The sequence below is a fragment of the Rutilus rutilus genome (genome assembly GCF_951802725.1).
Source record: "Rutilus rutilus genome assembly, chromosome: 25".
Classification (NCBI taxonomy): Eukaryota; Metazoa; Chordata; class Actinopteri; order Cypriniformes; family Leuciscidae; genus Rutilus; species Rutilus rutilus.
In genome coordinates, this window is record NC_140229.1 from 5,289,361 (window position 1) to 5,304,625 (window position 15,265).

Genomic DNA, 15,265 nt, shown 5'->3' on the forward strand with positions numbered 1-15,265 from the left:
CACTGCGTCCTCCGCTATTTTTCAGATGTGTTCGCATCAAACTACTGTATCGATATAAGCGGTTTTGCATCATTCCATATCGTTTCAAAAAAATATATCGATATATATTGTCCAAACTCGATATACCATTCAGCGATGATAAACGTAGAGTTCTTTAATGGCTTTCAGTGTAATTCAGAAACAATGAAGAAAAGATTTTGTTTTTCATGAGACTTTTGTGACTTCCTACTTTTTTTTTACCATATATTAGGGAGTGGAAATGGCTCAGGCAAAAATTGCTCCTCTGCCGCCATCTACTGATTATAGTGGTAATTTCATGTTTAATTGTTTTTTGAAAAGTGTTTGTTTGCCACGAAGTGTTAGTTTTTTTTTAAAACTTTTAGTTTTACAAATCATCACATTAGGAGTAACATTAAAACTGGATGATATTTAGAGCTTTGAAGTGCTGGAAAAACAGCACTTTCTCACTGGATCTCCAAGCGCTGTCGTGTGATCAAAGATTGGTCTGTGGTTAAACCTGTTCTGAGCTCACGCTGCGCTGTCTATTACTTCTCTGAGCTGATAAACGGTCCATGTAGCGCAGCTCAAACGAGTAGCGCGGTTTCGTTTTTCCATTTGATGTTCATATATAACAAAAAATGGCAGCTCTAACATGGTGTTGACACCAGTGCGACCTCTAGCAAAATGTAGTCGCATCGGAAGGAAAAAAGGGTCACAGCCTGGAGCCCTGATTGTCCTGGGCACATTATTCATCTTCAAACCAAACTTGGCGCTTCCCATAATGTTTATGCTTTAGGTCAGTGGGCCGAGAGTTGGAGGTCTTTTGAGGCTGTTTGAACACATTCGACCATATGAGCGTTTACACTATGAAGGCAATCAAGTCGAATGCGTTTTCGACTACCTCTGGAAGTGGTTGAAAGTGGACAAGCTCAAAACGTTTTCCACCCCGTTTACACCTGTATTTAGTGACGTCCGCTTGTGATACGATTGACCAAAATGCATCTTAATGCCAGCTGTAAACAGGGCCTGAGGGGCAAGTGTTGTTGAAAGCCTAGCTAATTTTAAGTGGTTTATGTACATCAATTAACTCAATAATCTGTGGGTTATTTGTTAGATTAATCAAATGGAAAATATTAGCAGACTGAATGTTAACTGGTACGAGATACGAGAACATTTATATACTCCCTTACAATAGATAATGTCATCTTTTACGTTTCCAAGGTATAACAGTTTAAAACAGTCACACAAAAAACCAACAAAGGACATTTGTATGCCTTCAGTATTCAAGTCCAAATGTGAGGCCAATGTCAGAATTTCGACCTGTTTACAGTGAATATCACCCTCAACCTGGTACAAATCTACAGGTGATAAGAGCCATTGATTCACACGGGGGAATTTTCCCAACAGGCCTCAGTAACTGCTGAACAACCTCAAAAACACTAAACACAGCACAAAATGTGTGACATAGGCTTTTTAACACAAGAAAACCCCAATAATTAGGAATGAGCCAGCGTTAATTTAACGTTACCTGCCAACGCTTAGAAAAAAAGTACTGTGGTGTCACCATGGTAAAGTGCTGGTCTCAGAAGAGGCCTAATTATACTATTCATACCATCGTTTTTGCTTGGCATTCTAAAGTAATTAAATAATATGGTATTAATAAAGTATATCTCCAAATAAACGAGCAGCTTGCCCGACAATACCATAGTACTTTTTCTGTAAGCGAAAGCAATAAGTAAACAGCAAACCCCTGTGTGTAAGTTACAAGAGAGGCCATTACTAAATGGTAACAGAGAATTTCTAACGCTTATTTAACGTCAAACTACACGAATATTCAGTCAAAATACAGGGGAAATTAATAACCCAATATGTTGGCACGCCAACCCACCTCTTCAAGATCAAATATTATAATATATTATGCATGAATTATGTGTCAGACAGACTCGTTTCGCTTACCTGGGTTCGGGAAGGATGATTTTCTTGCTCGCCCGGGCAGCTGGAGTAGACTTGCTCTTCTCCATCGCCATCAGGTAGCTGACATCGGCGAGAACCGCTTCGAGGTCCGCCATCTTCGAGCCCTCTGGGTCGAACCGACTCGCTAACGGTTACCAGAACCAGCAGTGAGGGAACGATGATGTTGCGCGCTCGCGCGCGGGCGGAATCAACAGCACGAGACGAGCGCGGGAGCTGTGGTGGTGGTGATGATGAGGATACGTGAGAGAGGCGCGAACATCTATTCCAGCCCCAGTTGTTTTATTATCGTGTTTTCAAACCACTAAAACGCTCTCAGAAATAAACCATCGTGGCTGAAAATACACGAAAAAAAAGAAAAAAAAAAATCTATAGGGTGCTTATCTATGAAGCAACGTCACCCTCAGGTCCACTGGAATTGCAGAAATGGCTTCTTGTTTCAAAGAGAAAGAAAATATGTGCATGGCATCATCTCCAGTAATAACTCTTAGATGGTGATAACGATAATATCGATTAAGCGATTCTAGCCTGCAGATGCCCCCATCCAGCACTCATCCTTCGGGTGAGTTTAACGCGAACGACCCACCTGCCGGTATAACGACCGTTAAAAAAATTACATACAAGTTAATGTGAGCAACCGTTCGTTCAGATTGATGGAAATAACGGCGGTAGCGGGTTAACTACAAATACATACAAGCTGGCCCATCAGTGTCATATGAAATCAATCCCCAAGATGATCCTCTAATCAAAACGACCGTGCAATCCGGTTAAAACCAACAAGATATAGAAAATAAGTCGTAAACGAGCGGACAAGACGATATCCTTAGGGTGTTAAAATAAGCAAGCCAGCTCGCTGCAAAAACCCAATAAGGAATGAAAATGGACGCCAATATTTCCCTGTTTGATCACATTTACCAGCTGACAGCAAACAAACGGACCGCATATAATAAGGGTAATATGTATCCTCCTCTTCTTAAAAGGCGTAAAGATGGTGGAAATCTGAAGCCCAATGGTTGGAGAAACATAAATAATGGCTATCGGTGCGACACGGGCTGGATTGTTTCCTGAATATCCACAAATGCGAGACTAAAAGCATTCAAGACCTAAACGGCATATATGCATATGTAAATATCCTGGTGATATCACATACAAATCCCCATTTTTGTAGCACGATGGTTGAGATCTGCCTGTCACTCCTCTTGCTGATCCTGAAGCTGATTGTCTTGATCTCACAAGCCAATTAAAGAGACAAAATTAAACTAGTTGTGTTTTGATGTGGCAAGTCCATTGCCTTGTGCGGTTCAATGCACACAGTTTTTCCTCCTTAACTGGAATTGCTTGCTCGTCAATTTATTTATATAATGAGAGCAAGAACGGCTGAGATGTTGCTCTACTCTGTAACCTACAGATGAGAGGGGGGCGCTAGAAAAGGAAATAAGCAAATGTGAACGAAAGCAATCCGAGTTTCCTTTTTCTAAAAAAAAAAAAAAAAAGTCGCGATGGTGTCACAAAACGTGGTCCGATGAAACAGCAAGGCAGGGATATATATAGAAAACACAGCTACTGTGCTTTTTTCAACACAAAAATAAAGAGCTCACCCTGAAATCTCTGCGCGAGATCTTGTGCGTCTCAAACTCAAGCTTATATGGACGAAACTAGGAGTTTCGCGAGAAAAAAACAACAACAACACGACGTGACTTTTAACCCCAATACGCTTCGTTCTAGGGTTTTAAATGTACTTTCCTCCAAACGAGATCTGATTTTGAATGTTCGATGTTACTGCCGAGAGAAACCACTCTTTTCTTTTCCATCCGTGTTTGGGTCGCAGATCCAAGTCTTCATCTCTTCCGACATCGCTCAACAAAACCACAACATTCGTCCACATAAAACACTCCAGTCCGATTCCACTCAGACCCTCCGGGAAAGAGTTCTGCTTGAGGTTAATCCAGATGGGAATATACGACTATTTTCTAGTTTTAGTGCTTGTGTGTGAGCTGAGCCCCACGGCGCGTCGTGAAGTGAAATTCAGGCTCTTCTGAGAGCTGCACTTCCTCCCAGCGGCTGGTTCGACGCAAAACCCGGCGCTGGTATTGCAAAACAAGGAACTGGAACTGGAACGAGGCGGAGCTGAATTCCTGTGAAGAAGAACGCGAAATTGCCCAACCGACAGATCCCTTTTCACAGACCGTTTTATATATATATATATATATATATTTTTTTTTTTTATGTATGTACATTTATAACACTATACTTTTTATCTAATTACAAAAAAAACATGTTAAAGCTTCTGTGAGAGTGTTTCTAATAGCAGCTATGGGAGTGATGGTAAAGTTGACATCTTTCTCTCTTCTGACTGCCGTTATCAATCTCTCTCTCTCATTTTGGCTCTTTTGTAAGTTGTGAAAATACTTGGTATTTGGTATTTAAGCAAATGGCAAAATGAACACAATACCGGTATATATATATATATGTATATAATGTACTACTCTCTCATTCACCGCTATGGAAGTTTACCCAACTATGATGACTTCCGCTTCTGAGAAACCCGCGGAAATGTGAAAAGGGTCGATAGCTAGTTTATTGTAATTTTATGCAAATGTAATATAAAAGTAGCTTTTTATAAAAAAAAATTAAACTTAAACAAACTTAATTAAAAAATATATATAAAAAAAACGTTGCACGATTGACGATGTTGATGACAGTTAAAACGCGTCATCACAGTCTGTGAAAAGGGTCAATAGTAGACTGTGGGCTGTATAGATAGTCTTGAATCTCTATTCAGTTTGATTTTATTTACATTTTATCATGGCTTTTGACTGAAATATACGTCAGAATTGTTGTTTTAATACATTTTGTTTTATTTCTCTTTTTTTCACATTTCTCTCGACTCTTAATTTACGCAGTGTATACTCTCTCTTTAAATAAAAGCGAAAGCACGCAAAAAATTAAATAAAAAACGAAGCACGCATAACTTCAAAGCCTACTACGGCGAAGGCTTGAGTTATGCATATTAAATAGATTCTGCTGACGTTGCTTAGTAACCTTCCTGAAGCGCCCATTCACGGTACCTCATTAATATTCATAAGTCAAGCCTTCTCCATAAAAGGACTTTTTAATTCGCTGTTTGAATAGCGCCCACGCAACTTTCAGCAAATCAGATGGGCCTACTGACGCACGTCACAGTACGTAATTAATATTCATAACCCATGGCTACATCATAGTAGGAAAGTCTAGTGTCTTCGCTCGCTGCGCCATGTTATCTAAATAAAATCGTTGTGTAAGCGCATCCCACCTCTTTTATCAACACTGTATCTATCATTTTTTTGTTTGTTTTATTGTTTGGGTTTCTTATTTCAACTCCTGGTCATATGATTTAATCTGACAAACAATGCCATTTAAACAAAAGTCATTCTAAGGTACAAGTTAAGCCATGTTATGAACTGTTTTCGTGCTAAATATATTTGGTTTCTCATTAAACCTGATTCTTTTTTATTGCATGCCTCTCTTATTCGTAATCATTTGGCTTGTAGGTTTATTGCTCCCTCTGACGGAAAAAGGGTGAAAGTGCATTTTATTTCCCTCCATGATTAAAGGCAGACTAAATGCATTCTTCACAAAACCAGTTTCAAACAATTTGTAATAAAAGGCACACCATTTATTATAATTTTTAAGTGTCCAAAAAGCCTCACTATTGCTTTGAGGTTTCAGTAAATGCACTCTGCTGTTTTATGTATTTATGTTTTTGGACACAGATCTATAACAGGAGGTCAGTGAGGTTTAAGAAAGACAGTTTATTTAGCATCGGGCAGAAAGGGGCATGAGAGTTTTTGCAAGGAGAGGGGCAAGGAGAAATCCGTTACTGCTGGATACGGCGGATGGACTGGATCTGAGGGGTCTGGGAATGGGAGCCAAACTCCCTGAAGTGTTTGTACTCCCCACAGTGGCGGTCACACTCCATGATATACTGGTATCCACGATAACCAGGGAACTGGTAGCACACAAACCTGTCGCATGCAGAGAGAAGAATTTATAGTGGTGAACAAACAAAGCATGAAATGGAAGCATTGAGGGGGAAAGCCATGCAGATACTCACGCTCCGGACTGAACACGCAGAGAACCGACTTCGTTGTTGCACCATCCCATAGCCTGAAGAGAAGGGTAATCGTCACTGAGCTCTCCCTTGCGGCCCAGGAAGTTCTCCATCTCATAGATAGTCATTCTGCACTCCCTGTGGTTCTGTGTACAATCATATCAAACATAATGACATGGAGCTTTTTTTTCTCTCTCTCAATGCATTACTCAAAATGACGGTTGCAATGTGAATGAATTGCAATCATTGTGGATATTGTTATAGAACACCAATGCAAAATGGCAGGTTGGGTCAATTATGTATGATGTGGTTTGTTAAGTGAACTTACAGCACAGGAAATGGGTCTGAAGGAGGTCATTCTCTCGATGTGGTAAGCATTGCTTCCCCCGAAGGCATCGCACTGAGGGTACTCTCCACGCTCCAGCACAAACTGCTGACCCTGGTAAGAGCCGTGCTCGTAGCCCACCCACCTGAAGAGAGACGCAGGGTGAAGACAGGAGCTTTGGCAGAACTTGTGGACCACAGTGTTGTTATGGTTTACTACAGTAGGTTACACTTTATTTAAAGGCGTCTAATAATTATGCATTTAAGTGCTGAGTAATATTAAGTAATTACTCAGCTTACTATACTATAGGGTTAGGGTAGGATTAAGGGTAGCTGCATGTAAGTATGCATCATTTATAGTTATTATGGTAACTGCATGTAATATATGTAACAATGACACTGTAAAGTGTTACCATTAACTAAAACTATTAAAAATACTGTAAAATTTAAATACATATAGGCATATTAGATGAAAAACTAGAAATGCTGCCTTGGTTTAGGTTGAAATACTAAAGTAACTAAATCTGGAAAAATGTAAAGCTTAATAGAAATATTAAAAGACTAAGAAAACTGATGAAAGCACATAACACACTTACTAAAACTGAATGAAAATTTAAAATAAAAGCGAATGCAAATGCATATTAAAACATGATATTTTGAAATAGAAGACTGTCATGGCATTTTCTTGTAAAACATTCTCCAATGATCTTTGAGAAATCGTGATCAATTATCATGGAGAAAGGCTTGCACACATAATAGCAGATTTCTTACAAAAAAATACTTTTTTTCAGAGGCCAAACAAGACAAAAGTGTCCAGTGCAAGGACAAAATGTTTTCTATTCACATCATCATCAGTGTAAAATAACACTTGTGGCATCAGTACATGGATAGGCCCATGAACATTCAATTTTTAGACTGTCCTTGTACATCAAAACTTCTTAAGTGACCTCTCTGCTCAAAAAAGAAAAGAAAAGCCAAATGAAATAAGGACACGGTTGTGAAACAAACCCCTGATGACCAAGAATCACCATTACTATTACTCATACCAATGGGTTTAACAAACCATTAACTTTAGATATTAAACTTCTGGCACTGAACTAGCACTGTTTATACAACATGAATGATAAGCAGACTTACTTTAAGGGCGAGACCTGAGCCAAATTTAGAGAAGTGGGCTTTTTTGACTAAGAAACCACTGAGAATATGGTAGCAAAACTCCCTAGCAACCTACTAGAATACCTCAACATGCGTAGAACTATTTACAACAAATAGTAGCAAATGCATAGCAACGCCTTGGCAACCACCTACAACTCTCCAGCATCATAACAGTGAGTTCTGCATGGATACCACTCGCATTTTCTTCAGAAAAAAACGAAACAAAGCGAGCTGTTTTTCGTGTGTGTGAAGGGTCAAATCATGGTTTGGGTAATCCGGAGTCACAGTTAGTCTAAATAATTGGCACAAACCTCTGGAACTATGGAACAAAGACTTTGGAGAAAACACTCACGCTCCGCTCTCCACTCTCAATGAGCGCACGGACTCGAAACCGAACTCCATGACATTGCAGCACTCTGAGGTGAACTCATGGTGACGACCCTGGAAGCACTCCTCGTCGTACACGATGATCTGGAAGACAGAGGTTTGGCACCTTTAAAGATTTCAAGGGCACAATTAAGACTTGCACGTTGGGAAAAAGACCAAATGGGATGTGAGCTACTATAAAAGTTCAACACCAGTGGTTGCATATCAAGAATTATTCCAGCGAATTACAGCAAAACCTTCCAGATAACAGCACTCTTGAGCACTTGCAATCATTATGCAATCTATTCAGACTTGTGTAAGATTCTTTAGAAAAGGAAATCTTGTTTTGCAGATCCTGATGCGTGACAGCACTGTGTCAAGCGTACCTTCCAATGGCCAGAGAACTTGGTGCAATGGTGAGTCATCTCGTCTGCTAGAAAACAAAGAGCAAGTTTGTACAAGTCAAATTTGCAGATGAAACGTGTAATTAGTCTATTAACCTGACAAACAAATGCTCAAAACGTGCTCAGAATGCGGCTGAGCAGCTAAATGAGAAGTTGACTATGTGACTAAACTGACTCTGTTTTTGGAGTCGTTCTCTAGTTCTCGGAGCAAATGAGAGGAAAGCCTCTCTGAAAGAAGCCGAGGCCGGTGGCGGTGTGAACGTATGAGGGAGGTGGGGGACAGACAACGGGCCCGTAGCGGAGAAGAACTCACCTCGCTTCGATGCCCTTGGGACGTCCTGATGTGAGAGTGAAAGCTGGGCATGTGCATCTACCCTTTTAAAGCCTCCCCTGGCAAAGGGCCCAGTAAAAGCCCCGGCTCAGCAGCGAGGGAGGGGCCTGCCATTGTCCAGCTGACAAAGGAGGGGTTAAATCCATACAGCTGGAGAAGTGCAAACGCCACACTATCCCCGCCGGGCCAATCTCTGCGCCCAGGCCTGGACACTCGAGTCACATGCACATACATGTTAAGGGCCGACGCGGATCTGAGACGGTGTCATGCTCAGGGAGAGATGTGGTGGTCTTGGTCTCGTTCCATTACGGTGCTCTGGTTTTGGCTTGGTGAATGCGTTAAAAAGAAGCAGTTATGGAGATGTTATGCACTTACAGTAATAAAAGAAATTCAATTATTTAAAATGTGTGCATGTGTGCTGTAAGCAACGATTCAAAATGCCCCTTGTTTTGTGCACTAGAAAAATCTGGCAAATATAAATAATATACAGATATCCTTTGAATTATGTGGAGGAGAAAAATAAATTTAGGTCCCTATAATTTTTAATAGTTTCACATAGTTGAAAAAGTGGGGAATTTATACACTTTAAAAAAACATTGAAAAATTAAACATGCTGAGGATGATTATGTATTAATCACATCTTACATTTTCTAGATTTTTTTTTTTTTTTTTTTTTAGATGAAAAATAGAAATCTAATGCATTTTGCGAAAGCTTTGTATGTTCACGTCGGTAAGATTTTTTAATGCCTTTTTTTAATGTTATTATTCTCTTATGCTCACCAAGCCTGCATTTATTTGATCAAAAATACTGAATATTGTGAAATATTATATAATAACTATTTTCTATTTAAATATATTTTAAAATGTAATTTATTCCTGTGATCAAAGCTGAATTTACTCCAGTATTCAGTGTCACACGATCCTTCAGAAATCATTCAGATATGGTGATTTGCGGCTCAAGAAACATTTCTTATTCTGATGTTAAAAACAGCTGTGCAGTTTAATACAGCATTTATTTGAAATATAAATCTTTTGTAACATTATAAATGTCTTTACTGCACTATTGATCAATTTAATGCATCCTCGCTGAATAAAAAAAACAAACATGCTTTAGAACAATAGTGTATGGTATTGTAATATTATTTGTCGCATTGATCTATTTATTGTCATCATAGGTGTTATTATTTATATAATACAGAACTGGCATTTCCATATAGTCTCAGAAACATAGGGAAAACCTGACAGAAATAATTTAACCACTCTGGATTATTTGTTGTTTTTATCTGTAAAACACAGAATTCTGGCTTTTAATCATTGCAAATAAAGGACATATAATGTAATATATATAAAAAGTTGTTTTGTCACAGTCACATTTTTTGTTTGTTTTTATATATATATATATATATATATATATAAAAACAAACAAAAAATGTGACTGTGACAAAACAACTTTTTATTTGTATATATCACATTTCATATATAAAAATGCAGCTCAAGTTCATGTCAGAAAACAACAACATTTACGACCGGTATATAAATGAAGATAGATAAAAACAGTAAAAGCCTCCTATAAAGCTAAATCATGTTAAGGTTCGTAGGCTGCTCCTATTTTTCAAAGGTTATTTCTAATCAGAGCGTCAGTGAAGCGAGATACATTGCGGTTGTTACAGGGCTATTGCAGCATTCATTTCAGAAGATTGTAGCCGTAAATCTCCCAGCGCAGGTTCAAAGAGTGCCAGTGAGATTCTGTGGAACTCCATGTGGAATCCTTCAGTTGCATAACAAGCTCATTCTGCATCTGCCATCACACTACATTTAAAGACACAGGCATGTTTTAAAAATGCCATTTAACATGTAATATTAATCCAAAGAGATCATGGCAAACACAATGATTCCCAATCCCAATCTCATTATTTATTTTAGGCTTAATATTACATTTTCAATGTATTTGTATTTTTCGATACGGTATATAGACGTTTCTTTTCTTATGGCCAATAGTATGCCCCAATAGTAATAATAATAATATTAAGTGTATTGAATGTAATACATTGTGTTAGATATAATATTTAATATGTAGCTATATATACTACATCCATACTACAATATTTTTTATAAATATTTTATTTATTTATTATTAATTAATATTAATATTAATTCAAATAATTAAAATGATTAATATTTATTATTTTCCATTGATTTTGTTTTATATATATATATATATATATATATATTTATATATATTTATATAAAACAAAATCAATGAAAAATATGAAAATAATAAATATTAATATTTTAATATATATATATAACAAAATCAATGAAAAATATGATTTTTTTAAAATCTATATTTTTTATAAATATTTTTAAAACTACATTTATTATTTTCATATTTTTCATTAATTTTGTTTTATATATTTACATAACAAAATCAATGAAAAATATGAAAATATAAATTTTCTTATGGCCAATAGTATGCCCCAATAGTAATAATAATAATATTAAGTGTATTGAATGTAATACATTGTGTTAGATATAATATTTAATATGTAGCTATATATACTACATCCATACTACAATATTTTTAATAAATATTTTATTTATTTATTATTAATTAATATGAATATTAATTCAAATAATTAATATTATTAATATTTATTATTTTTCATTGATTTTGTTTTATATATATATATATATATATATATATATAACAAAATCAATGAAAAATATGAAAATAATAAATATTAATATTTTAATATATATATAACAAAATCAATGAAAAATATGATTTTTTTTAAAAAAATCGATATTTTTTTATAAATATTTTTAAAACTACATTTATTATTTTCATATTTTTCATTAATTTTTTTAAAATATATTTACATAACAAAATCAATGAAAAATATGAAAATATAAATTTTCTTATGGCCAATAGTATGCCCCAATAGTAATAATAATAATATTAAGTGTATTGAATGTAATACATTGTGTTAGATATAATTTTTAATATGTAGCTATATATACTACATCCATACTACAATATTTTTAATAAATATTTTATTTATTTATTATTAATTAATATTAATATTAATTCAAATAATTAATATTATTAATATTTATTATTTTTCATTGATTTTGTTTTATATATATATATATATATATATATATATATAACAAAATCAATGAAAAATATGAAAATAATAAATATTAATATTTTAATATATATATAACAAAATCAATGAAAAATAAGATTTTTTTTAAAAAATCTATATTTTTTTATAAATATTTTTAAAACTACATTTATTATTTTCATATTTTTCATTAATTTTTTTAAAATATATTTACATAACAAAATCAATGAAAAATATGAAAATATAAATTTTCTTATGGCCAATAGTATGCCCCAATAGTAATAATAATAATATTAAGTGTATTGAATGTAATACATTGTGTTAGATATACTATTTAATATGTAGCTATATATACTACATCCATACTACAATATTTTTTTATAAATATTTTTTTCTTTTATTATTAATTAATATTAATTAAAATAATTAATATGATTAATATTTATTATTTTCATATTTTTCATTGATTTTGTTTTATATATATATATATATATAACAAAATCAATGAAAAATATGATTTTTTTTCCAAAAATCTATATTTTATTAATAAATATTTTTAAAACTACATTTATTATTTTCATATTTTTAATTAATTTAGTTTGATATATTTACATAACAAAATCAATGAAAAATATGATTTAAATAAATATGATATTATTATATTATATGTAAAATTTGTTGTTCTCCAACAGTGTTAGTAAACATCAAGAATGCATTTGAAGTAAGAGTGTAACTCTGATGCAAACATCACAGCAGTTATACTCAAGAGAGTCAGAGAGCAGAGTAGAGTGGATTAGCATCACGTGACCTCTGACCTGTGTGTGTACGTTTCGTCCATATGTAGCCTATAGCATAGAGTGCAGGCTAAAGGGGAAAGTGCTATTGTCAGGGCTTTCCATTGACAGTAAAATGCTTACAGGCGCTCAGGGAGAGCCTTCTGGGCTATGCGATGACCCTGCGGCTTTGGCACGGCCAAACTCTGATGACGACGTGTTTCTATTGTACGCCGAGCGCCTCTGCACTCCCCTTGCCAGGGTATAAAAGCTAGAGCACTGGTCAGAGGGGGCCAGCACGAGCCAGCCATCCCAGCACAGCTGTACTCAAGCAGGTAAGAGCCCAGGTCAAGTGGATACAGCTACAGCTGGGAGTCCCTTCACTATTATCTCATGGATGTAGTATAGGGAATTGCCCTGGATTCACTTATTTTTCTGTTTTGGTTTTTGTGGGATTGAAAGCAGCCATTTTAAATGCAAAGCCCAAACCCTACCATCCCTAACATTCAACCCCTGTCCCACAACACCAGCCCTGATGGATATTTTGGAGTATGTGCACCAATTTCAAGCCTCATGACCTTTCCCACCCTTTGCTCTTTCTCCCACAGACGTTCTTGAACCCCTTCACCATGTCTCAGACCACCAAGTCCGCCTCCAACCAGGGCACTGATGCCAAGGACAAGGGAGCTCCCGCCCCTGCCCCCACCAGCAAGGCCCTCAAGACCGGAGACCCCGGATTCATGGGGAACTACAAAGTAAGTATCTGCTTTTGAAGGACTGGATTTGGGCAGACAAACCACCAACTGACATTTAAGTAATGTTGGGATTAGCATGAAACCTACACTCTTAAAAAAAAAATCAATGGTTCCATGAAGACCCTTTAATATCCATTCCAAAAAATGATTCTTAAGATTATTAAAATGTTCTTTTAAGAACTGTTCTCTGTGGAATCAAAAGGATTCTTCAGCAGTCTTAAAAATAACTGTTTGGAAAAAGATTATTATATAAATGTTTTTCACACTAAGAAAAATGGTTCTTTTAAGATGCTTCCCAAAAAGGTTCACTGCAATCCATGAAGTCAATAGCGAGTAAGTGGGATACCTGCTCATGGTCTACGTCTTCTTCTCTTGCAGATCTTCCTGTTCGACCAGGAGAACTTCCAGGGCAGGATGATGGAGGTCCAGAACGAGTGCATGAACGTTTGTGAACGCGGAATGGACAGAGTCCGCAGTATCATTGTTGAGTGCGGCCCGTAAGTCACTGACCAATGGATTGTGTCTAATGTGGATGAGAAAAGCATAAATCAGTGTTATTTTAGGATCATTGAGATACTATTATACAGTTGATTTAGTTGGTACCATCCTTTCCCCTCCAAACTCATGCTGTCATCCCTTCTCCCCCCCCTCATCCACTGTCTGGTACACATCTCTCCATGATGTGCATGTCTTCAGCTTTGTTGCCTTCGAGCAGACTAACTTCCGTGGCGAGATGTTCATCCTGGAGAAGGGCGAGTATCCTCGCTGGGACACCTGGTCAAACAGCTACCGCAGTGATTGTCTCATGTCCCTCAGACCCATCCGCATGGTAGGACACTTCGCAACTTCTCCTTTACACTAACTGAATTCAAATGCATGCTTCTAATTGGTCATGATGCCTACAGGACCCCATGGAGCACAAGATCTGCCTGTTTGAGCTGTCCGACTTCAACGGCAACAAGATGGAGATCCAGGAGGATGACGTGCCAACCCTGTGGGCGCATGGCTTCTGCGACAGAGTGGGCAGCGTGAAGGTCCCCGGTGGAGCGTGAGTAACACATCAAAACTAACCAAACAGCAATAATATCCCATCTTTCACACATTCTGAATGACTCTCTTCCTCTTTTTAAAGTTGGGTGGGATACCAGTACCCCGGCTACAGAGGATACCAGTATCTGTTTGAGTGCGGAGACTACAGACACTACAACGAGTTTTGCGCCTTCCAGCCTCAGATTCAGTCCATGCGCCGTGTGAGGGACATGCAGTTCCACCAGCGCGGCTGCTTCAATATGACCGCCGCTAAACAGTGAACAGTGAACTTGCAGCATAGCAACTAGCCTTCTCATGGCACTTTTTATCCCCGTTCCTCCCCCTTTTCTCTGACTTCTCCCACCCCAGAATAGATTCATTTAAATGGTCCAGGACATAAAACTGACTTTTTATGATGCCAATAATAAACATGTTTTGGAAAAATAAGAAAAGCTGACTTGTCTTGTTACTCTTTCCTAATTTTCTCATTAGCATTAATCATTAAAGAACGCAATACAAATACACAATTCATTAGGCCAAAAAACTATTTCTTAGGGGAAATGTTAATATTCAAAATCTCTTTTATTTGATCTATTTTTGTGTAAAAACAAGCAAAAAAAGAAAAAGAATCTCATGGAAAAAATATTCCATCATTCAAATATAATATAATATAGGGTTGTAAATGTATATATAATAAATCAAATATACATTTATTTAAAACATTATAATATAAACTTTTAGAAATATTTTATTTCATCTAAAGACATTTCAAATAAAATAGATTATGTACATTTAATTATTATAAATTAATGTAAACTCAAATCATGATAAGTTGAAGTGCCATGTAAATACTGTTATATTCACAAATTTAGTCTAATGTCTTTAGTATTGCAATGCAGTTTTTCTTTGAAATTTATCTTGCTCTCTTTTACTACGATT

General features: G+C 36.2%; 3 protein-coding genes across 4 annotated transcripts in view; 1 reads left to right on the forward strand and 2 right to left on the reverse strand.

Moving 5' to 3' along the window:
- grk3 (G protein-coupled receptor kinase 3) overlaps positions 1–4,044 on the reverse strand; it is a 59,944-nt gene extending 55,900 nt beyond the window's left edge. The window contains exon 1 of the mRNA XM_084401143.1: positions 1,957–4,044. Coding sequence (XP_084257269.1) covers positions 1,957–2,069 — 113 coding nt within the window. The 5' untranslated portion in view covers positions 2,070–4,044. The remainder of the gene's footprint in view (positions 1–1,956) is intronic.
- Positions 4,045–5,607: 1,563 nt separating this feature from the next.
- cryba4 (crystallin, beta A4) lies at positions 5,608–8,700 on the reverse strand. Of its 2 annotated transcripts, none has more exons than XM_084401251.1 (6): positions 8,624–8,700; positions 8,293–8,339; positions 7,893–8,011; positions 6,390–6,531; positions 6,065–6,207; positions 5,608–5,975 (listed from the first exon to the last, which is right to left on the reverse strand). In XM_084401251.1, exons 2-6 carry the CDS (start codon positions 8,329–8,331, stop codon positions 5,828–5,830), a joined length of 591 nt encoding a protein of 196 aa, XP_084257377.1. In that variant the 5' UTR covers positions 8,332–8,339; positions 8,624–8,700; the 3' UTR covers positions 5,608–5,827. The 2 variants fall into 2 exon arrangements, with proteins under 2 accessions (XP_084257377.1, XP_084257378.1); XM_084401252.1 differs by having other exon boundaries at positions 5,687–5,975; positions 8,293–8,336; positions 8,624–8,656.
- A 4,018-nt stretch (positions 8,701–12,718) lies between these two features.
- Positions 12,719–14,778, forward strand: crybb1 (crystallin, beta B1; the record flags this gene model as incomplete). The annotated part of the gene is given in 7 exon segments (XM_084401249.1): positions 12,719–12,814; positions 12,818–12,877; positions 13,151–13,297; positions 13,676–13,794; positions 13,994–14,126; positions 14,203–14,345; positions 14,430–14,778. Coding segments are annotated over 7 exon segments (876 nt in total). The 3' UTR covers positions 14,608–14,778.
- Positions 14,779–15,265: the final 487 nt, after the last annotated feature.

Coding starts and splice junctions, on each gene's coding strand:
- cryba4 (XM_084401251.1), bottom strand. CDS start 8,331: ATGACTCACCATTGCACCAAGTTCTCTGGCCATTGGAAG. Junction 8,012..8,292: donor AGTTCTCTGGCCATTGGAAG/GTACGCTTGACA, acceptor TCTGTCTTCCAG/ATCATCGTGTACGACGAGGA. Junction 6,532..7,892: donor TTGAGAGTGGAGAGCGGAGC/GTGAGTGTTTTC, acceptor GTCTCTCTTCAG/GTGGGTGGGCTACGAGCACG.